The sequence below is a fragment of the Canis aureus genome, chromosome 1 (genome assembly GCF_053574225.1).
Source record: "Canis aureus isolate CA01 chromosome 1, VMU_Caureus_v.1.0, whole genome shotgun sequence".
Taxonomy (NCBI): domain Eukaryota; kingdom Metazoa; phylum Chordata; class Mammalia; order Carnivora; family Canidae; genus Canis; species Canis aureus.
In genome coordinates, this window is record NC_135611.1 from 110,456,468 (window position 1) to 110,479,645 (window position 23,178).

At 50.2% G+C, this 23,178-nt stretch overlaps 2 protein-coding genes across 5 annotated transcripts in view; one reads left to right on the plus strand and one right to left on the minus strand.

The window, feature by feature from the left end:
* MEIOSIN (meiosis initiator) overlaps positions 1-9,760 on the minus strand; it is a 25,911-nt gene extending 16,151 nt beyond the window's left edge. Inside the window, exons 1-4 of the mRNA XM_077893183.1 lie at positions 9,733-9,760; positions 7,775-8,014; positions 6,090-6,454; positions 4,870-4,940 (exon numbers count right to left, since the gene is read on the minus strand). Of these exons, the coding sequence (XP_077749309.1) occupies positions 4,870-4,940; positions 6,090-6,454; positions 7,775-8,014; positions 9,733-9,760 (704 nt within the window). The remainder of the gene's footprint in view (positions 1-4,869; positions 4,941-6,089; positions 6,455-7,774; positions 8,015-9,732) is intronic.
* FBXO46 (F-box protein 46) lies at positions 7,800-22,948 on the plus strand. Of its 4 annotated transcripts, none has more exons than XM_077848265.1 (3): positions 7,843-7,932; positions 19,067-19,391; positions 19,958-22,948. In XM_077848265.1, exon 3 carries the CDS (start codon positions 20,036-20,038, stop codon positions 21,887-21,889), a length of 1,854 nt encoding a protein of 617 aa, XP_077704391.1. In that variant the 5' UTR covers positions 7,843-7,932; positions 19,067-19,391; positions 19,958-20,035; the 3' UTR covers positions 21,890-22,948. The 4 variants fall into 4 exon arrangements, with proteins under 4 accessions (XP_077704401.1, XP_077704391.1, XP_077704407.1 ...); XM_077848281.1 differs by lacking the exon at positions 7,843-7,932 and adding an exon at positions 17,109-17,127; XM_077848280.1 differs by lacking the exon at positions 7,843-7,932 and adding an exon at positions 17,202-17,643.
* The last annotated feature ends 230 nt before the right edge of the window (positions 22,949-23,178 follow it).

Here is a 23,178-nt window from a genome sequence, read left to right on the forward strand (position 1 = left end):
ACTGCCACTACTCACATGACTCCTTTGGGAATGCCCAGACATCCCCATCTCCACCAGTCCCTGTGTCACCTTCCCTCAGGGCTCTGTTCAATTGCCACCTGTCCCAGGAAACCCCTCCCTCACCCTCTTCTCCTGTTCTGAATGTCCATAACACTTTGTCACCTGCGGCCTGGCCACGCCCAAAATACTCTATTGATTATCCAGCGGTGTTTAGTTCCTACTCACACCCACAAACTGGCACCTCTTCTTTGCCAGACCCTAAAATAATTTTTCTCATGCATTCATTCAGCAATTACTCATGGAACACCTACTAAGTGCCAGGAATGCTGTTAGGTGAGGGGATAAAAGTATAAAAGCCAAAATCCCCTTCTAAGTGCCCACAGTCCCGTCAGGGATAAAGTCATTAATCAAATTGTCACACAAACAAACATAAAATTCCAATTAGGACCAGAACCAGCTATATAACTTGTTGGGGAGGGGAGCCTTATGAATGAAAATGTGGGGCCCCCTTTTTAAAAATGAAGAATTTCAAGATGGTGAGAACAGGGCATTAAACCAAGCCTCAGGCTCCTCTGTAACTGCATGAGTCACACACCCAGGAAGTTGGCCCTGATGGAGACAAAGAAGTGCTGCTTGGTGCTATGGAAGCTTGAAACAGGTGGCTTTGAGCCACTCTATTTTTTTTTTTTTTAAGATTTTATTTATTCATGAGAGACACAGAGAGAGAGCGAGGCAGAGACACAGGCAGAGGGAGCCCGATGTGGGACTTGATCCTGGGTCTCCAGGATCACGCCCTGGGCTGAAGGCGGCGCTAAACTGCTGAGCCACCCGGGCTGCCCTACGTTTTCCCTCAGGAAGTAAACCTGGCCAGAATTAGTTCTGAAAGATGAGTGGAGATATATAGGTGAAGAGGGAAAAAGCACATTTCGGAGAGAGGGAACCTGTGCAAAGGTCCTGTGGCATGAGGAAGCATGGAGAACTCAAAAGAACTAGAGCTGCAGTGTCTGGCATACAGTAAACAAGGAGTCTTGTGGGGTGAGACAAGGCTGGAGGAGATGGGGCCAGATGAGGCAGGGTCTCAGAGGCTCATAGTAGAAAAGTTTTGCTTTTATCTGAAGCCCAACAGGAAACCACAAAGGGGCTTTATGCAGGGAATGATACTATTAGTGCCCCCTCTCAAAACCACTACGAATATAGAAGACTATACATATTTGTCAGCTAAATGAAGGAATGAAAGAGAAAAAAACAAACAAACCCAAATCTCTGGTCTCCAGTTACCTCCTGGTAGAAACCATAATTTTCAGAGGCAAGGGCATTGGGGTGCTATCTTTGGAGGTAAACGAGGTAGGGGGCACTCTAAAGTCCTGTATAGCCCTGATATTTACTTTTTGTACACCACTTGCCTTCTGTTCTAGAGGACTCCCTGGAAGCCCCAGCGAGAGGACACAGAAAGCAAGGAAGAAAAAGCATCCAGGCTTATTAAAGAGATAGGTGTTCCCTGAGCGTGTCTGAGAAAAAGAGTTGCGTACAGTAGTCCTTGGGTGTTTACTTGGGGTTTTGGCAAAGCATTGAGAGCCTTCTATGTGCAAACACAGAAGTTGCAGGGGGAAAAAAATTCGAGGGAGGAAGAGGGTGACGAGGCATCACAAAATCTTGGCATCTGCTAGGCAGTAGTCCTAAGTAGGTGTGACCTGGGCTGTGCTCCTAGAGCAGGAGGCCTCCAGGAGCTGTACTTCCTCCCAAGGCCGTCCCTTTCCTTGCTGGATGGTTCTGGTTTCAGACAAGTTCTTTCCTCATGAGATTTGTAATTTTCACCAATCCCAGCTCTGCCCTCTGGGTCTTCAAGGAACAGGCCAGCTCCAGCCACTTGGGTCCTTTTTCTGTTTCTCTAAACTGCCAAGTTTCTTTCTGCCCTAGGGCCTTTCCTATTCCCTCCACCTGGAATGTTCTTTTGCCCTGATTGTTGTATGGCTGGTTTTTTCTTTGCCATTCAGCATTTAGCCTAGATATAACCTCCTCAGAGGGGCTTTTCATGACCAACAGATCAAACTAAGTATATTCTTGGTCACATCCCCGTATTATTTATCAAAATCTGAAATCTTCTTTCTCTGTTATAAACACCACAGGGCAGGGATTTTTGTCTAGTTTATTAATTGTCATATCATAGATTGACTTACCCTTTAGACACAGTAAGCACAGTACCTGTCTGGTGCCACTTTTAAGAGCTCATAAAAATGCTTTCTTTCTTTTTCTTTTTTCTTTATTTATTTTTAAGATTTTATTTATTATTCATGAAAGACACAGAGAGAGGGAGGCACAGACACAGGCCCAGGGAGAAGCAGGTTCCATGCAGGGAGCCTGATGTGGGACTCGATCCCGGTCTCCAGGGTCTTGCCCTGGGCAGAAGACAGGAGCTAAACCGCTGAGCCACCCAGGGATCCCTCTTTTTCTTTTTTAAAGATTTTATTTTGGGGCACCTGGGTGGTTCAGTGGTTGAACATTTGCCTTTGGCTCAGGGCATGATCCCAGGGTCCTGGGGTGGAATCCCGCATAGGGGTCTGCACAGGGAGTCTGCTTATCCCTCTGTCTATGTCTCTGCCTCTCTCTCATGAATAAATCAATAAAATCTTTTAAAAAAAGATTTTATTTTTAAGTAATCTGTATACCCAATGTGGAGCTCGAACTCACAGCCCCGAGATCAAGAATCGCGTGCTCCACCGCTGGAGCCAGCCAGGCATCCTAAAAATGTTTTATTTTCTTTTAAAATCTATGCTGATGGGCAGCGTGGGTGGCTCAGTAGTTTAGCGCTGCCTTCAACCCAGGGTGTGATCCCGGAGACCTGGGATTGAGTCCCACATCGGGCTGCCTGCATGGAGCCTGCTTCTCCCTCTGCCTGTGTCTCTGCCTCTCTATCTCTGTGTGTCTCTCATGAATAAATAAAGTCTTAAAAAAAATAAAATCTATGCTGATGTTGTTGTAAACTAAAACTTTAAATATGTTTTTAATGGAGGAAGGGTCCCAAGAAGGCAAAATTGCTTAGGGCCCATGATAAGTTGTATGTGGCCCTGGCCAAATCCCTAGCTTCTAGAATAACAACCAGCACTTAGTGTTTCCTCTTCCCTGAGCTAATCAGCCTGAGCCCTCCCTAGTTTATTTTACAGGAGCTGGAAAAGCCAGTCCAAATTTCTCATATTAAATAAAGGAAAACCAAGGCCCAGACCCTAATTTGCTTTAATGTGTGCAGAGATTTAAGAATAAGAGCTGTCCCAGGGACACCTGGGTGGCTCAGCAGTTCGAGCATCTGCCTTCGGCTCAGGGCATGATCCTGGAGTCCTGGGACGAGTCCCGCATCAGGCTCCCTGCATGCAACCTGCTTCTCCCTCTGCCTGTGTCTCTGCCTCTCTATCTCTCTCTGTCTCTCATGAATAAATAAATAAAAATCTTAAAACAAAACAAAAAGAAGCTATCCTAAAGTGGGACATAATGGGGGACGATCCCAAGAGGCAGCATAATAGTTGGTTTTAAGCTCTAGCATTTGAATAAGACAGACTTAGAGTGAAATCCCAGCTCTGCCCCTTGCTGTGTGACTTTAGACAAATGTTTTAACCTCTCTGAGGCGGTTTTTCACTCATTTCTAAAATGGAAGTGGCTAGAAAGTTGACAAATGGAGTGGAAGTACCGTGTTGGATAATTATAGTTGATAAAATTGTTTTTGGTTGACCAACAGTTAATCCCCCTTGTCTGGTAATACTTTCCTTTGGAACCACCCCTCCCCCACTCTAGGTCCATGTGGTTCAGAGAGGTCGATTCCAGCCTCCCGCTCCACTAGGCAGCACAGAACTAAGGTCCAACTGGGAAGAGTCACAGTGATTGGATCAGGATTGGGGTCATAACCCATGTTTGGCCAAACAGAATCAAGGGATTCCTAAAAGAGACTCTCTGCTGGGGTTTTCAGGCTGGTAGGATATGGCCCTGGAGCTTCTGGGAGCTATCTTGCCCTCACAAAGGGAAGGCCTGCTTGAGAAGGAAGCCAACACAGGGCAACAACAGAGCCAAGAGAGGCAGGTTCCTGGCAACATTATTTAGCCCTCACCCAGAACCAGCCAAGCTTGATGCCCCTGAATTTTTAGTTCAAATGACCTGATGAATCTCCTTTTATGCTTAAGCTGGTCTTAGCTAGGTTTCTGTTACTTGCAACTAAGAGTCTTTATTAATATAGTGACCCCTCCCCACATCTAGAAAGGGGGGAAAAGACTCCCTCCCAATTGTTGGTAACCTCTGGGATTCCAGGAGGAATGGGCTGCACGGGACAGGCCTTCTTCATTTTCTTCATCGTGCTCCTTCTGAGCACAGTACCTATGTAGAGAACCTGAACAAAGCAGATGCTTAAATTGGAAGTTAATAAATGAATGAAGAGATGGATGGACAGTAAGTCATTCGGGGAGATAGTGAGGATAAGATGAACTCTGGCTCTCTTTTCTTTATCCAGGCTTGGGAGGGAAGGAGAAATCTGATCAGACTCTCCATTTGCTGTGAACATCCCTTCTATGAGATTCCTAACACTTAGGAGGTGCTTGATGAATGAATATATGAATAAAAGAAAGGAAGGCAGGGCATTTACAAAACTCAGAATGTCAAAGCCTGCAGGGCCTCTGAGATGATCTTTGGCAATTACCCAGAGTTCTCTCATCTTAAAAATGGTGGTAATATTCACACCTACTTCCTTGTGGAGTTGTTGTAAGGATTAAAGGACAAACAAAAGGGCTTAGCAAAAGTCTAACAAACAGTAAATGCTCAGTAAACATTATTGTTATTTTTCAACCAGAGTTTACAAAGCTGGAAGGGAGATAGGCAGGGGAGAGCCCTTACCTGTCACTGGAACCTAGGGAACTGGCTCTGGGCCATTCAGGGGAACACAAGTTTCTGCTGGAGCCCCACATCTGCAAAGAGGGAAAAAGAAAGAATTATTAGTTACCTCTGGGATTCCAGGAGTAATTGGCCACAAGGTGGGCAGCCTTCATTTTCCCCATGTGGTTCCTTTGAGCTCTCAGAGATCCCAAGAGTCCCCAACTCCTAAGAATATGGGCCCAGAGACCAAATTCAAACTCCTAAACTCTAAACTGAAATTCATGAATCCCAAATTGTAAATCTGGGTCAAGTCGTGATCCGCACCCAAAACTAAAAGCAGCAAATTCCCTAACTTTAACTTCAGAACTTTGGTCTTAACATTTAGATATTAGACCGTCAGACCTGAAAACCGTGGTTTGAGATTTCTAGACTTCGATGTTAAGACACCAGAACTATGACTTTAATCTCCCAAAGTGAGGATCTAGAACCCAAAAAGGTGCCCTCCCAAGCCTAAAAACCCTAAACTCTAATATTGAGATACTCTAGACCTCCAAACTGTCCACTTTTGATCTCCAAAGACAACCCCCATCGCAATCCCATTAAGATCACAGACTACAAACCTTAATAGAGAACCCAAACCCTAAAGTAAGAAACCCAAGTCCCCCATCTCCCCCCTCCCCACCCCGAGCAAACAAGTCTCCCAAATTGACCTCGGGTCCAAAAATAAAGATCTCTAGACCCCTGAACGCCACTTCAGACCTTCAAATTGTGTCCCTCCCAACCCTAAAATTGAAATCTCACATGTGAGTCTCAAAATTGAAGCCCCATACTCAACATGGGGACTTCAGGCCCTAAAATTTAATCCTCAAAGTCCCTAAACCTCATACCTCATACTCTATACTGAGATTCTAGAACTTGAATCTATCCTGAGGCTTCAAACTTCCCAAATCAGACCTCAGGCCCCCAAGTTATATTCCAGAACTCACAACTAAGACTTCTAGATCCTAAAATTACGATCTCCAGATTTCAACAGGAAAGCTTCCAGTCACAAAAGCCAACACCTTCAGATTCTAATCCAAATTATATCTAGATACAAAGCTGGAGATCCCAGATCCTATCTCGTGACCCTAAAGCCCCCACACTGTTCAAACAGAGCCCTCCCTATCTCAGACTTGAGCCTGGATCCCCAAACCCAGGCCCAGCCTCAAACCCGAACTCCAGCTCTGCTGCCCCTGGCCTGCCTCGCTCTGAGCACCGGGCTCGCCCGCCTTCCTGTCCTCCTGAGAGCCCCCGAGGGAGGCCACGACCACAGACTGCTGCTCCTGAGGGGACCCCAGGCTCCCTTCTGGCGGGTTGGTGGCGGAGCGTCCCCCGCCCCGTTCTCCTCGGCCTCTAGCACCCGCCTCAGGACGTGCAAAATGGCGTGAGGCCCCCCCTTCTGGTTTCACGCCAGCCCCACACTCGGGAGCCTGATCAGATAGCGTCTCGCGCGCGTCCCGGGAGGCTGGTGGTGCGCGCGAGCCCCAGGCAGGCCTCGGGCACGGCGTTCCCCACCCCGGCGTGGGGTGGGCGCGAATCCCCTTGGCTCGAGGCTTCTGCGCGAGGCCTGTGGAGGAGACCAAAAGTGAGCAGCTGAGGCCAGGCCACGCCCCCAGCAGTTCCCGCCAAGGTGTGCTGGGCGCGAGACTGGAGAGGGGAAACGGCAGGGTGCAAGTGGCCGTGCGCAAGCGCGCCTGGGGAAGCGCCCTGTCTTCCAGCCCGGCTCGAGCTTGGCCTCGCGCCTCACGACAAGGCCTTTGCTGGAGCGCGCCAAAGTGCCGGCCAATCAGCGCTCAGTCAGCTGCCCGCCTTTTCCGCGGGCCACGCCCCCGACTGGCCACGCCCCCTCTGGCTCCAGCCCGCCAGAGACCGGGGATCCTAATAAGGAGGCGGGGTCTCCCCAACTGCCAACTCTCAGGAAGAAAGAGAGATCTAGTCAGCCTCCTTTCTGGCCCTCTTTCCACCATTTTCCTTCGCTGCATATCTAATGAGGGCCTACTGTGTGCCAAGGATCGTGCTAAAGTTGGGAATTTCGCCGCTGTCTTTCCGGTGCATTCGGGAAGGCTCACAGATCTTGAGAATCTAGTGATGTTAAAGAGCAATAAATTGAGAAAAGATTCAAAGAGGAGAGCCATTGGAATTGGCCCTTAGAAGCTGCTCTCCGCACAGAGACATATATTCATTCCTTGACAGCAAACGCTCTATTTTAGAAACCTCTTCCTCACGGCGGCCGGTGAGGATGGCCTGGAAAATATAGCTTGAGGGGAAGGGATGTAACGACCTAGTGGAGAGTAGAGGCCCTAATGTCCAACACACTTACGTTCAAACCACCTTCTTGCTCTGTTGCCATGGAGAAGAGGCGTCACCTCTTCTTGCCTTAACTTTTGCAATTTTGGGATAATACTTGCCTTGTCTGCAGGGTGTCTGGCAGGTGGTTAGTATGCAGTAAATATTGCACAACACTTGCTCTGGGTGCTTGAACGAGATATGCAAAAGTGTCTGTCCTCATGGAGTTTCTGTGATGTTGACTAATTCCTAATTCACGGGAACAAGTGAAAAATTAGTGGAGGTGATGGTAAGAAAATCGGGGGAGGAGATGGAAAAACGTTGGAGAAAGTACAAGGCACTATTAATTATTATGTTAATGTGCAAAAGTAACTCGATACACTTGCTCCTTCTCAAACCCTTCAGCCCTCACAAATGTCTCTGCAGTTTGCTCAATTTCTTTCCAAGGGCCCCGGGCCAAAATGGAGGAGGCTGGACTCCACCTCCCAGTGCGCCTGGCGGGGGCGCTCTCCCGCGCCTGCGCCGCAAAGCGCCCTCTCGGCCTCCGGGGAGTTAGAGTAGTTCCTGTCCTCAGCCCGCCCAATTTGCTTCCTTTCCCCACCTCCAAGCGGGATCATGCTGCCTTCTGGGAGGTGTAGTCCGTGGCCGCTCGGACTCCAATTCCCAGCGGGCTTCGGGGCGGGAACCCGGAAGGGGAGGCTGGAGAGGAGCGAGTGGGGGAAACCCGCGTAGCCGAGAGAGCTGCGGCGCGGGGAGATGGTGAGAATTTCGAGCGGGGGCCGGGGGCGCTTGAAAGCTGGGGCGGGGGTTCGAACCAGGTGCGAGAAGAAGGAGGCAGGGGCTAAAGAAGGGGCTGGACGAGGAGAGATCGCTTTGGGGAGGGGTTCGGGAGGAATGGGAGCCGGAGGGAGTAGTAGAAGAATGGGGGCTGGGGAGGGGTCTTGGAGGTGGGGAGGGAGTCGAGCTTTGGGATTGATTGTAAGGGAGGTCAGAGCTGGGGAAGGGAGTCCCGAGTTGGAGAAGGGGCTGGGCGTCCTGGCAGAGGCCCTGAAAGGAGCAATTTCGAGGCAGGTAGCCTAGGGGATGCGGAAAGGCTTGGGGGTCAGGGCTAGATGGATAAGTGGGTCTGTAGGCTCCGAGAGAGAGACCAGCTGAGGATGAGGTGGGTTAGGGCCTCCTGATCGGATTGGGGGCAGGAGGGCAAGCTGAGGTGGCGGGGGAGAGAAATCAATGGTAGAGTGCTGTGTTGGTTAGGCTGCCGTGCTGGGCATGGGGTGGGGAGCATGGCATTAGGCGCCTGGATGTAAGGATAGTTTGCCTAGACTAGCCCGAGACTCCAGAGAAACTGGACAGAAGGGGCCATAGAGAGACTTTTTGCACTCTCATTTCTTCAGTGGGATCTCAGAAAGTATAGTGCTTTCTGTGCTTTGACAGTCCAGCATTCAGATCTCTTACCCTGTCACTCCTTTGTGACCTGGGCAAGTCTCCCCTCTCTGGAACTTGGTGCCCTTATCTGTGTTGCGGGAACAACTTGGAACAACTTGCCACCGAGAAGAGGGGAGGCTCCTTAAGATTGTTACCCTCCCTTGGCAATAAGTCTTTAGTCTCCGGAGCTCTTGGTGGGAAGTTCCCCACCCCAGGAATGTGACTGGGTCACAGGTGCTAATGGATTCCCTCCTTATCAGGCCAACCCCAGAGGCGTTTTTCTCAAAACCTGGCACTGATCTGGGCACACCCCAGCTTAGAAGCATGCAGGGGCTCCCCACAGTAGATTACAGCTAACACTTACTGTTTAGGAAGTGCCTGGCTCTTTTCTTAACTCATTTAATTCTGACAGCACCCCAAAGGTATAGGTGCAGTTAGGTTGCAGAGGCACAGAGAGCTTAAGCAACTTTCCCAAGGTCATCCAGCATTAAGTGGTAGATTCGGGATTCCAACTGAGGCATACTGGCTCAGAATCTGCTTTCACCACTCTGATTTCTCCCCTCGCCTTATACTGAAATACAATGTTATGAGTAGGGCAGAGACTCCAGAAGAGAAGTGGTCTTCAGTTCAAATTTTAGTCCTGCCATCCATTTGCCGTGTGTCCTTGGGCAAGTCTTTCAGCCTTTCGAGAACTATAAAATGGGATCAGTAATCCTAGGAAGGTTAGAGGCTCCAGAGAGGTAATAAGCACATAAGGTTCTTGGAGTAAGTGCTCAAATACACATGTGTTGTCATTTTTTGAACAGGGAGTGGGAAACAGACTTGAGAGAGAACATAGGAGACAGAGACCAGTGAGGGATACATTAGCTAGGTTGCCTTTTCTTCCTCCCACAGGCTACCCCCATATCTGGCTCGTCTTTTTTCTCACCCTCTACCCTTGGGCTTCAAGTCGAAGGGTGACTCCCCGATGGGGTGCTCAGAAACTCAATCTGTCCCCATCCCGATCCCCAGCCAAATATAAATAATTCACTTGCTGATGCCCAGCCTGGCCCAACTCCAGGTATTTCAGTGCATAGGAAATATTTCTGACAACTCTATTTTCTCCCTCCAACATTTTGGTTATTCCAGCCTTACTGGGCAGTTTGGCAACTTTGTAATTCATCTTGAAACAGTTTGGTTCATTTGTTGTGAGGCTTCCTGAGTTTATCACTAAAGTTCTCTGGCACTGATAGGAAAGCTTGTGGTTAAAAGTATTGGCCTTAGATAGGCCCGGGTTCAAATCCCTACCTCTGCTGCTGTATGTCCTTGGCCAAGTTGTGTTCCCACCCTGGCCCTCAAGTTTTCTTGTGCAAAATGGGGCCACATTCCAAACATGGGGCTCTTGTAAAGAGTTGATGAGGTTAACATCTATAAAATGTGTAGTACATATGAAGTTCTCAAGAAGTCTGAGGTCTTTTTATGATTTTTATTTAAAAAAAATTTTTTTAAAGATTTTTATTTATTTGACATGGGGAGAGAGAGAGCACAAGCAGGGGGAGCAGCGGAGGGAGAGGCTCTCTGCTGATCAGGGAACCCAATGTGGGGCCCAGCCCAATGCTGGGATTGTGACCTAAGTCAAAGGCAGATGCTTAACTGACTGAGTCACCCAAGCACCCTAATTTTTATTCTTTTAAGAAAAAACTATGGAGCATGTGCTTTGGAACCAGAACGCTGAGATTTGAATCCTGGCTCCATCACACACACTTAGGCAAGACACTTAACCTCTCTGGACCTCAGTTTCTTCTAGAAAATGGGCATTCATTCCCTGAGTGCTCCACAGTGTTGATAGAGCACCTGCTCTGTGCAGACAGACACCCTGCCTTGGGGAGCTCCTTGTTGTCACAACGCTGGTGGCATTCGTGCTTATTTTTCTGATTTGGGTTTCCTCTTACTGATTCATTTGCAGCCCCTCATGCTAGCTCTGCCTCCTTGTCATTGCATCATTACTTTCAGGGGTCTTTAACACTTTGTCTTCAGCTCTCAGTGAATTATCTGAAAGCCTCTTGATCTGGGGGAAAGTTTGCAGCCTGTATGTCACATCTGGGTCTCCTGGGGTAATGTGACACCTCCCCCCCTTTCCTTTATTTGTCTGTCTTAGGAAATTTGTCTGCTTTCCAAGTCATTTTGCCTTTTCTGAAAATCTTCAGTGTGCTTTCAGCCTGTGCTTGTCCGAAGCTTACTCATACAAAATGATATTTTTACCATTTCTAATGGTGTATTTCTAGCAGCTTGGGTAATGCCATATGACTCCTAAAACCACAAGTTTTCTGAAAGGCTTGGCTCATCACCTGCTCCATGATGCCATCCTGACCCCTCGATTAAGATCAGAACTGCACTTCCAGTCCTCTTACTTGCTATATTTGTTTCCCCACAGCCCTTGCCACCTTGGAACTTACTCAATTTTTACTGTCCCTGTCACCAATTAGTATGTCAGTCCCACGAAGGCCCAGGATTTTTTGTCTCCTTTTCCCCGTATACTCCTAGTGCCCAGAGCAAGTGCCTGGCACACAGTAGCTGCTCTGTAAATATCTGTTTGATTAATAGTTTGGAGACCTAATACCCACCAGTATCAAAGGAATGACCATACTTTGGTGACTGTGAAGGACCAGGAAAACAAAGAGGGTTCAGAACATAAAGAGGGTTGAAATCTTTGGTTTAGTCAATGATTTCCAAACTCCTAGGTACTAAGTCTCCCCTTGCCTTACTTAATAAGCCCAGAGCCTATGGGATCCCTGGGTGGCGCAGCGGTTTGGCACCTGCCTTTGGCCCAGGGCGCGATCTTGGAGTCCCGGGATCGAATCCCACGTCGGGCTCCCGGTGCATGGAGCCTGCTTCTCCCTCTGCCTGTGTCTCTGCCTCTCTCTCTCTCTCTGTGACTATCATAAACAAAAAAAAAAAAATCTTAAAAAAAAAAAAGACTTTAAATAAGCCCAGAGCCTGAATATTGAGCCTCTCCTTGGTACCTAGCTGACACTGAGCCCTCTGCTGGGTTGATTGTGAATCATCAGGCAACCCGTGGGTGGATACTGTTATTAGCTGCATTTTACAGTGGAGGAAACTGAGGCACCAAGGGTTAAGCACCCTACCTATGGTCACACCCCCAAAAGTGGGAAAGTGGGGTGTCTGCAGGCCCTGCCTGGGTTCTGCCTGCATCCCAGATCTCTAGATCCTGAGGATTGGATGATTCCTACCGTTGGGGAGAGCCGTTGGAAAGGAAGATTTGAGAGGGAGAGAGGCCAGCAGACCCTGAGGTCAAAAACCCAAGGGAGGGATGAATCAAGATTATGGACAGAGTGGGGGTGAGGGTCCAGGGGGTGGGAGATGGAAGGAGCAGGACCAGGAACAGAGCCCCAGTATCCTGCTACCAATTCCCCTGTGACCGTGAACCAGTGCATTCCCTGACTGCCTGCTCTGTGCCCGGCCCTATGCTGACCTGACCCTGACAGCCCTGACCCTGGGACAGAGGCACCCCAAGGAGGGGGCGGGCCTCACTCGAATCAGAGTGAGGGGGGCCAGGCATCCACTTTGTATTCCCTTCTTTCTTTCTTTGCTTTATTCTTCTATAGTTGACATTGTTTCCAACTTTTTTCTTTTTAAAAGATTTTAGTTATTTATTTGAGAGAAAGAGTGAGCATGCACCAGTAGTTGAAGGGGCAGAAGGAGAGAGGGCATCCCAAGCAGGTTCCATCCTACTACCCTGAGGTCGAGATCTGAGCTGAAATAGTCAGAAGTTCAACTGACTGAGCCACTCAGGCACCCCTTGTTTCTAACTTCTTGGGGTGCACACTTAGCTTGTTCATTGCTAGCCTTTTTCTCTGTGCATTTGTGGAAACAGGTTCTCTCTAGACCTCCTGCAAGCTGTCCTCCCAGGCTCTCCTTTCACCTTTATCTGGGGATTCCTTTTGCCTCCCTTCCAGGCTAGACCTGTTTCTTTGATCTGATAGCTCCTTTTCTTCATTCACTGCTTCATTTTGGGGAAGCAAATCCTCCGGTAGTTTCCTGAGAAGGGCTCCCAGACATGGTATTTTTGTTTGTGCAAACTTACACCTCTCACAGAAAGGTTTTAAGCAGGGGAGTGATATGGTCCGATTTATGTTTGAAGCAGCAGTCTCTCTGGCTACAGGGAAAGGATAGAGCCTAAAGAGCTAAACTAGGCCAGTGAGCCAAGTGCGGAGGCTGGAGCAGCTGTGCTTTTGAGGAGAGGTCCCAGCCTTCCAGAAACCCACAGGCTAGAGGGGGGAGAGGCCCTTACCCAGTTCATTGTCATTCAGCAATGACGGTGACAGGTGCTGCCAGCGGAAGTCTCAGGAGGAAGAGAATCCTGAATAGCTTGGGAGGACACTGGAATAACTCCTGGAGGAGGTGCCATCCTGCCTCCATCCTGGGAGCAAGATTTCCACACGTGGACTTGGCTGGAAGCAGCCAGCTTTTCCCAAGAGGTCCCCAGTAGCTCCTGTGAAGACAGACAGTAGGGTGGTGTTAGAGGAGTCTGTTCAAATAAACATGCATTGCACACCTCTGATGTGCTAGGGCATGACTTCTCAGATGTGCCTATGAATACCCTAGAGAGCTGTCAAAGTGCATGTTCTGCAGGTGTAGGGCAGCAAGAGAGACACCATTCCTAATGCATTCCCAGGGGCTACTGTTCCAGGGAACTCACTCAGAGGAGCCAAGAGCTTGGTGCTAAGAGTTGGGGATCCAGCAGTGAAATTAAGTAGGCAAGAATACTGGTCCTGGGGGAGCTTTCCTTTTAGTGAAGGGAAACTGACAATAAACTTTATAAATAGGGACTCCTGGGTGGCTCAGCGGTTGAGCATCTGCCTTCGACTGGGGGTGTGATCCTGAGTCTGGGGATCAAGTCCCGCATCAGGCTCCCCACAGAGAGCCTGCTTCTCTTTCTGCCTATGTCTCTGCCTCTGTCTCTCTCTATCTCTCACGAATAAATAAATAAAATCTTAAAAAAAAAAAAACTTTATAAACAAAGTTTCTAGTACATTAGATACTGATACGTGCTAAGGAAAAAAATAAATGGGGAAGAGAAAGGTGAGTGTGTATGGCCATAGGTGAAGGGCACTGCAGTGTTGGAGGACCCAATGAGATGATCCGGACAAAGTCCTACTCAGTGACTAAACCTGCTGGCGCTTCCGGAACTCCTGCCACAAAGCCAAGTCTGAGGGCAATTGCTTCACCATTCCGTGCCTCCACGTCCTTGAAATGAGGTTAAAAATAGTGAGATGATAATGAAAATCCAATGAGTTAATATTTGTAAAATGCCTGGAGCAAAGCCTGGCTCCCAGTGCTGGGGTGTGAACTGCCATTGTGATCAGTTTCTCTCTTGATAGATTCATGTGGGTCATGATGGTTTACTTGGATGTCTGCCCCCCTTTCTCACAAGCTCCTTCTGGTGAGCTCAGCGTCATCTCTGCATGCTCAGCGACTAACTCGGAGCCAGCACACAGGAGGGCTTTGGAATGTCAGATAAGGGATGTAAACTGGATTCTGGAATGGCTGGGGGCATTCCACCGAGAGTGTTGATCTTGTGGTTCAGTTCCTTATCAATTTTATCTCTTCAGCCCATCTCTTACGGAGAGATCTATTGCAGTTTCTCATAAGAATTGTGGATTTGCTAAAGTGTGTACCAACAAAGCGTATTGCTTTTTTGCTTTATATATGAAGCCATCATGTTAGCATGTATATTGAGAACTTTTGTGTGTAACAGTTCAGTTTGTTTCGTTACCACCTATGTGCCTACTTCTACTTTTTGCTTTTGTCAGCTGTTCCTTTTTTTGTTAAGATTTTACTTATTTATTCACAAGAGACAGAGAGAGGCAGAGACATAGGCAGAGGGAGACGCAGGCTCCTCACTAGGAGCCCCATGCAGGACTCGATCCCCAGGCCCCAGGATTACGCCCTGAGCCAAAGGCAGACACTCAACCGCTGAGCCACCCAGGCGTCCCTGTTACTTTTTTTTTTTTTTTTTTTTTTTAAGATTTTATTTTGAGTCAGGGCTTGAACCCACAACCCCGAGGTCCAGGGCTGAGCCAGCTGGGCACCCCCCATTACTGTTTTGTCTTTTTAATGATATTGTCACCCTTCTACTTGTCTCTTGATTCACATTTGTCTAGTCTTTTTCCATTTTTAAAATTTCCAGGCTTTCTGTGTCATGATGTTTTACAAATAGATGGATCTTCATGGAGCATTTTCTGAAAGCAGACCTAGTAAAGGGCCTTTTTGTAGAGAGCTCAGTGTGGGGGAATTAGAAAATTGTGCCCCAGTGACCTAGGACACAGATGGAACCTGGGTGTGAAACAAGGTTTACACTTTATGTTTAAAACATACATTTTTAGGACATGTTGCTGCAAGGGAGGGAGCTTTGCTCTATTCAGTCATTACCATGCTGGCCAGTGCTGCTGGGGACACCTGATGACCCTGATTACTCTGGCCCTTCTGGGTTCCCTGTCCAGTAGAGGAGACTGATCCATCCCTACACAGTGATAACTCAAAGTGGTCAGGGCTAGGATTTGGGACCCAGAGGCCCTCCTCTGGGTGGGTGGCAGGTTTCCAGGAAGGGAGCTCAGGCAAGCCCTCTCTGTTAAAGCTACATTTGAGCAGAGACACAAATGAAATAAAGAACTGAGCCATATGGATATCTGGGGGGAAAGCATTCCGGTTAGTGGGAACAACAAAAAGACCACGGAAGGGGAGAGCTTTGTGACTCTGGAGTAAAAAAGCAAGTTGGCCAGTGTAGGAGCCTAGAGGTGGAGTCTGACCCAGCCTGGTGGATCAGCTTCTTGGAGGATGGAATGGCTGAACTAGGATGCCAGAGAATAGATAGCAAAGCAATAATAGAGCACAGTGATCCTGAATCAGATTCTTTGGGTTCACATCCCTGCTCCAACTCATACCAGTTCAGTGCGAGCAACCTGTCCTGCTTCAGTTTCTTTATTCCTACAGTGGAGAGGCTAATAGCTTCTACTGAGGATCAGACAAGGCCCAAGTACTCTAACTTCTCTCTTTGCCAGATCTGGTGCCCACCTGGGTCCACTGGGGGTGTGGAGGAGTGGGGAGGGAAGAGGTTGGACCTGCTGGGTACCTGGGCTTTTTTCCCAAGGGCACTGGATAGAGTCGTGGTAGGTTTTGAACAGGATAGGGTGGGGTCTGGTTGGTGCTTTAAGACCCTCTGGCGGTCAGGCACAGGATGATAGGAAGCAGGCAAGGGGGGGGCAGGTTGGTGGGGGCACAGCTGACTCCTGGATTGATGCTTGCGGTGGAGCCACCTTGGGGTGTCTCTTGAATTGGCCTGGCATTGAAAGGATCTAGACCAGCAGTGTTCAACAGACATACCATGCTAGCTGTATGTGTAACTTAAAAACTTATAGTAGCTACATTTTAAAAAGCCGAAAGAAAGAGAAGTTAATTTTTTCTTAAGATTTTATTTATTTTTTCATGAGAGACACAGAGAGAGGCAGAGACATAGGCAGAGGGAGAAGCAGGCTCCATGCAGGGAGCCCGATGTGGGACTCGATCCTGGTATCGAGTGATCCACACGTATTTCCTAATTCGTAACAGAAGCCCCCCCACCGCCAACTGCAAAAAAAAAAAAAAAAAGCAGTTGAGCCGAAGGCAGATGTGCTTAACCGTTCAGCCACCCAGGTTTACCGAGATGAAGTTAATTTTAAGTATCTTGTTTAACTAAAGTATATCCTAAGTATTATTTTAACAGGTAATTAGTATTTAGAAAGCATTATTGAGGCATTTAATATTCTTTTCTTGTACTGAGTCTGAATCAGATTTGGGGGGCTTGGTTGGAAAGGCTGAACAGAAAGGTGCGTTTGGCCACACAGCCTGAGCCTTGAATGCCAAGCCCGGAGGCCGAACCCAGTGCCGCAGGAGTCGTCGCAAAGTTGTGCCATTTGTTCTTCAAGGATGAAGTGATCCCGTTGCCCAGTTTCCCCCGCAGGGAATCTCGCTCTTCAGGGTTCCCAACCAAAACCTGGGCGCACCTCTCTGCCCGGTTTCCTTCCGCCCTCGAATCTCCATCCCCGAGCCGCTTGGCCCTTTAAATCTCAACTGTCAATCAGAGCTCCTGTTGAGAGGGAACGTCGTGCAATAAACCTCTCCTTTGAATACCGTGGCCTCTGTCCCGGCCTTGTTCCTCCGTTTTAGCAAGAAGTTGGGAATTGTTCGACGCTCTCTTACACTCGGCCCTTTCCACACCCCCGTCACCTCTCGCCTACTCCTCCCTCTTTCGAAGTTAGGCCCCTTCGCCAAGGCCTTCCTTATATGGGCACGGCCCCGAACGGCAGCCGCTCATTGGCTGGGGGCGTCACGCGCGGGTCTGTCAACAAAGGGGCGGAGGGAAACTAGTCGCGCGCTTGGCCGCGCGACGTCTGGAGGGAAGGAGCGAGGGGGCGGGCCCTCTCCCTCCCGAGCGCCTGCCTGCGTGCGGCCACCCTCTCCCGCCGCAGGGGGGCGGGGCTCAGGGATGGGGTACTTTGGGGGCGTGTCTAGCTTTCGAGGGTAGTCTGAGTGGGTTGGCGGGGTGGGGGGGTTACAAAACTGAGGGGCTCCCTTTGCACTTAAGCGGTATTTGGGGGCTTGAAGTGTTTGTGCATGGATGTGGGGGATTCTTGGGGTTCCCTTGGGGTTTAGGTTTTGGGTTGTTTTGTAACGTGGAAGTTTCAGTTGTATTGTAGGGGTCTCCTTTGTGGTTTGGGATGGTAGGTGGGCGTGTGATTTGGGGAGCTCCCGGAGAGACTTAGAAGCAAAGTCAAGAAGCCAGGAGTGCCCGTGTTGGAGCCGGAATGCCTGGGCTTTCGCCTTTCTCGAGTTCTTCCTACCTGTCTGACCCGCGATTTGGGGTTAAACCTTTCTGTGCCTCATCTGGACACTGGGACTAATACACTGCCTGCTTCCTGGGGACCGGGGAGGATTAGCAGGAATTGTTATAACAGTACCTTATAAGCTCCATTGAGCCATGCGCCTTGCAATAAGCACGTGTCATTGGTGAGGATTCTTCGGGAGTGTTTGCGGGGGTGGTATTTGGGGCTTTGGGAAATACGTGGTTTGGAATTAGTCTTATGTGTTAGGGAGCTTTTATGTTTTCATGAGGGTTTTTTTTTTTTTTTTTTCAGTTGGCGGTGGGGGGGCTTCTGTTATGAATTAGGAAATGTGGAGATTTAGAAAGTGTTTGAAGGGGAGTATAGGATTTCAGGAAACTGGTCTTTTGGGGCATGTGTGAGGTTGGGAGATTGCTGTGTGTGTTGGAGTAGTCGGTAGACGTGGGATTTGTGAGGCTTCCTTGAGATTGGGGCCTTCTGTGCTAAGGGGATATTTATAGGTTTGGAAGTTTAAATTAGGATTTGAAAGGGTCTGGATATTTGGGGGAGGGCGTTTGTATTCTGGAGATGAGGGTAGGAACTGATTGGAGGATTTCAGGGAGTAGCCAAGTTGTAGAGATTGTATCTATAGAAAATGGCTTTTGCTGTGTTCATGCCTGTTCCTGGGCATTTAGATGTGTTGGTGGCTGGTAAATTTAGCCATCTATAGGTGGACTCAGTCCATACTACAGGGGTCAGCAGACTTTTACTATAAAGGACCTGATACTGACTATTTTAGGCTTTTCTTTAAAGCCATATGTCCTCTGTTGCAACTACTCTGCCATTGCAGTGTGAAAGCGGCCATAAAGAGATGAGCATGTTTCAGTAAAATTTTACTTGGAAAGATAGGCAGGGGGCCGTATTTTAATAAGTAAAACCTTAAAAAGAGAGAGAGAGAGACAGAGAGAGATGGAGGATTATGCTACCTGTTGATCCTGCAGTGGAAAGTGGTCATGTCAGACTCAATAGCAGAATTGCCTCCAGATTAGATCATGCACGAAGTCGTTGCAAAATAAAATGGTCATTGTTGAGAGAGCCCTGAATTGAAACGTTCTAAAACCAAGTTTGAGGGGCTATTTTTTTCTTTTCTTTTTTTTTTTTTTAAGATTTTATTTATTCACGAGAGACACAGAGAGAGAGGCAGAGACATAGGCAGAGGGAAAAGCAGGCTCCCTGCGTGGATCCTGATGCAAGACTCGATTCCAGGACCCCAGGATCATGATCTGAGCCAAAGGCAGACATTCAACCACTGAGCCACGAGGTGCCCCTTGAGGGCCTGGTTTTATGCTAAGTAACCCTTCCCTACTCAGTCTGCCAGTGTCCAACTGGAAGAGAAAACTAGACTAGAAAAGGCTTTCTTCTCTCAGAGCTCTGTGCCTGTGCTTAAGGGAATTAATTACCTACACAGTCTTATCAAGTGTGTGCATTTTTCTGGGTGAGGATACACAGCTTTGAGAGATTCTCAGGGAGCCCTGGGACTCAAACAAAGTAAAGAGCCGATTTCTTTTTTCTTTTCTTTCTTTAAGATTTTATTTATTTATTTATTTTAGAGAGCGCCAGAGAAGGCGCACGAGCTGGGGAGAGAAGCAGAGGGAGAGGGACAAGCAGACTCCGTGCTGAGTGCGGAGCCCGACGCGGGGTTCGATCCCACGATCCTGAGATCACGACCTGAGGCGAAACCAAGAGTCAGATCCTCAACCGACTAAGCCACCCAGGCAGCCCAAAGAGCTGATTTCTTAAGGGCCTGTCTGGCTCCTCTCACCTCAGATTTTCTTCTTCCGTCCAGCCTACTTCATTCCTTCCTCCGTGGGCTCAAGTAGCCATAGCTGTGGGCAGGGCTGGGAATTCTTGTCTTTTCAGGAACTGGCCTACTGGGTGAGCAAATGGAAGAAGGAGGAACTGTTAGTTGGTACTTTCACTTAAGTTCAGGGTTATGGCAGCAGGAGGCCTCTGGATCATGAGTCGAGGCAGTTGGGCCATGTAGTATGACCTGCAGGGTTGGAGCAAGGTGCTAGCTTCAGTTACATTCTGGGTGTTTATTTTATTTTGTTTATAGATATTTTGCTTATTTATTTAGAGAGACAGTGAGTGCAGGCAGTGCGTGCGTGGAAGGGGTAGAGGGAAGGGGAGAGAAGCTCAAGCAGACTCTATGCTGAGTGAGGAGCCTGACGTGGGGCTTGAGCTCAGGACCCCGAGATAATGACCTGAACCAAAACCAAGCCGCTCAACCAGCCGTGCCACCCAGGCCTCCCTGTTCTGGGTGTTTAAAGACCAGCTCTCATTCCCTCTATAAACCCTCCATTTGCTCACCTGTGCAGTGGGGCAGGATTAGAGTTCTTAGTGGGCTAATTTGGTCTGTCTCCTCAGAAGTTAAAGTTGGGGTGGTAGGAAGAGGGCAGGCTAGTCCCCCAACTCCCCAACCTTCTCTTCCCTGTCTCCAGGTAGCCTGTGGAACCTCCCCTGACCATCCAGGTCCTGCGATGCAGTGAACCCCTGCTTGTCTGCCACCGTTCTCCGGAATGGACCGCAGCAGCCTCCTGCCCTTCCAGCTGTGGTGCCCCCGGCCCTTTGGCACCTACTCGCAGAACCAGCCGCGCCCACCTACTGCAGCCCTCAAGCCATCGGCCTGCCCAGAGCCAGGCAGTGGGGCTGAGCCAGACCACGGGCCTGCCCACTCAGAGAACACCCCGCCTGCCTTGGCCACAGAGGCCCCTGCCTCCCAGCCTGCTCCACTCCTCTCAGCAGCTGCTGCTGGCGATGAGGGCCGAGTCCTGCTGGACACGTGGTACGTCATCAAGCCCGGGAATACAAAGGAGAAGGTGGCCTTCTTTGTGGCCCACCAGTGTGGTGGGGGCAGCCGGGCCAGCTCCATGAAGGTTAAGGGGCACTGGGGCAGCGACAGCTCCAAGGCTAAGCGGAGGAGGCGCTGTCTTGAACCTACCAAGGCTCCACCGGACCCAGGGGGCCCAGAGGGGCCCCCCGCTGCTGAGGGGGCCCCAACCTCAACTGGTGAGGACGTCGACCTGCTCTCTGTGGCTGAGATGGTAGCCCTAGTGGAACAGCGGGCCGCCCTGGCCCTGCAGAACTACCCTCGCCCCGGCACCCCGGCGCCTGTGGTCTTTGTGTCAGCTGAGCAGGGTGGGCCTGCCAAGGGGCTGGGATCTGAACGGCGGTCTGGTGGTGGGGACTGCAGCCGTGTGGCCGAGGCGGTGGCCCACTTCGAGGCCCAGCGGGACAGCCCTCCATCCAAAGGCCTCCGCAAAGAGGAGCGTCCTGGGCCAGGTCCAGGGGAGGTACGCATTGCCTTCCGCATCTCCAATGGCCGAGAGCCCCGTGCACCCGATGGCAGCTTGCCCAACGGGAGTGGGGGCCGGCCCGGTTGTGCCTACCCTGGCAGCCCAGGCCCCGGGGCCCGAGCCAAGGACAAGATCACCTGCGACCTGTACCAGCTCATCAGCCCCTCCCGGGACGCCCTGCCCAGCAATGTGGAGTTCCTTCTGGCTCGGGCGGATGAAGCCAGCGAGGGGGAGACACCAGTCCCTGCCAGGCCTGAGGACACTCCCCCAGCACCCCCTCCACCCCCTGCCCGGGACTGCGGAGCATCAGGCTTCCATGTGGATGTGGTGGTGACGGGTGTGGTGGATGAATGCATCTTCTTTGGCAAGGACGGCACCAAGAACGTCAAAGAGGAGACGGTGTGCCTGACGGTCAGCCCCGAGGAGCCGCCCCCACCTGGCCAGCTTTTCTTCCTCCAGTCCCGTGGTCCAGATGGGCCCCCTGAGCCACCCCCGGCCGACTCACCAGCCACCGCACCAGGCCCGGATGATGCCGAGGGGACAGCAGACACCTCTCTGTGCCGCCTGTACCGGCACGTGTCACACGATTTCCTGGAGATTCGCTTCAAGATCCAGCGGCTGCTAGAGCCGCGACAGTACATGCTGCTGCTGCCCGAGCACGTGCTGGTGAAGATCTTTAGCTTCTTGCCCACGCGGGCCCTGGCAGCCCTCAAGTGTACCTGCCACCACTTCAAGGGCATCATTGAGGCATTCGGTGTGCGGGCCACAGACTCACGCTGGAGCCGCGACCCACTGTATCGCGATGACCCTTGCAAGCAGTGCCGCAAGAGATACGAGAAGGGTGATGTGTCGCTCTGCCGCTGGCACCCCAAGCCCTACCACCACGACCTGCCTTATGGACGTTCCTACTGGATGTGCTGCCGCCGAGCTGACCGCGAGACGCCTGGCTGCCGCCTGGGTCTGCACGATAACAACTGGGTGCTGCCCTGCAATGGGCCAGGTGGCGGCAGTAGTGGTGGCGGTGGTGGCAGCACTGGCAGCAGTGGGGGCCGGGCTGGCAGGGAGGAAGGGAGGTGAAGCCGGGGGAGGGGAGGGGAGAGCCCACCATGCCCACCCCTCCCCCCTCCCCCGGGAGCTGAGGGCCAGAACTGGGTCACCAGCCTGTGCCCCCCAGTCCGGGCAGTGTTGATCCCCACCCCCTCCAGAACTGAGATGGGGTTCAGGGGGATGATTGAGAAAGCACTCTGATCAACTGACCCCTATTGATTTTCTACTCTTCAGACCCAGGGCCGTTGACCCTCAAGGAGGGTGTTTTTTATCAGCATCTCAATTTCTCCTCCATTCAGCCCCAACCCCCTCCCTGCCACTCTCCACCCCCAGGGACCCACCAGCAGGGAGCAGAAGGCAGCTAATTTTGGTACTCCGCAAGGGTTCCCCCATTCTGGCCCCCTCCCGCCCCCTCCCCCAGGTCTCTGTCTCTGGAGCCATGTTCTCCCTCAAGAGGCTGCAGCATGCAAGGTTGGCACCTTTCCTGACCCACCACACCCGGGCTCACCTCCTCTTTAGGAATTGGGTCCCACGGGATCACAGATCAGATGTGGCGGCCCTTTTCATGGCAGCCTGCCATTTCTAGACATTGGCTCCGTTAAAACAATAAAAATCACTGTTTTCTCCTTAACCTAAAGCTACCAGTTTCTTCACTTCCCCCAGAGGGGAAGAGAAGGGGAAAAAAAAATTGAAGTATAGATTCCCCTCCCCCATCACTGAAGCTATTATCATCGCTTCTTCCCTCCCCCAAAAAGCTGTGAAGCCCTTTGCCTCGCTCTTGACAGCGTGGGGGGCCGGTGGGCAGGGACTGTGAGTTTGCATCTCTGGATTGTTTTTACTTCCACTCTGGGTACTCATTCAGGTGTGGGGGTCTCTCCAGCCTCAGCCATACATGTTTCTTCAGAATCCTTTGGTCAACGGAGACCTTGATTTTCAGGCAGTTTGGTCTGGGGTATTTTCGTTTGTTCTGTTTGGGGTTTTTTGTTTTTGTTTTTTGTTTTTTCATCTTTGTGGTTCTGGAAGCTTCTGGTGTGTGGCATCTGACCAGTTTTGAATTGGTCCTTTCTATAAAATCGATATTTATAAGGCTGGGCCCAGACTGGTTTGTGTGTTGTTCAGGGAGGGGTTTGGGGAGAGAAGGGAGCCAAGGATTACTGCATGGTGAGCTGGAAAAGATTGGGAGAAGGATCCTTAGCCAAGTCCCTTAGCTTGAGATTATTTTTGACTCTTCATCTGTGTCGGTTTGGATTCAAAATCTCAAAATAGTAGTAGCTTAAGCAAGATAGTTTTCATTTCTTTAGAAATCCAGAGTGGGCAGC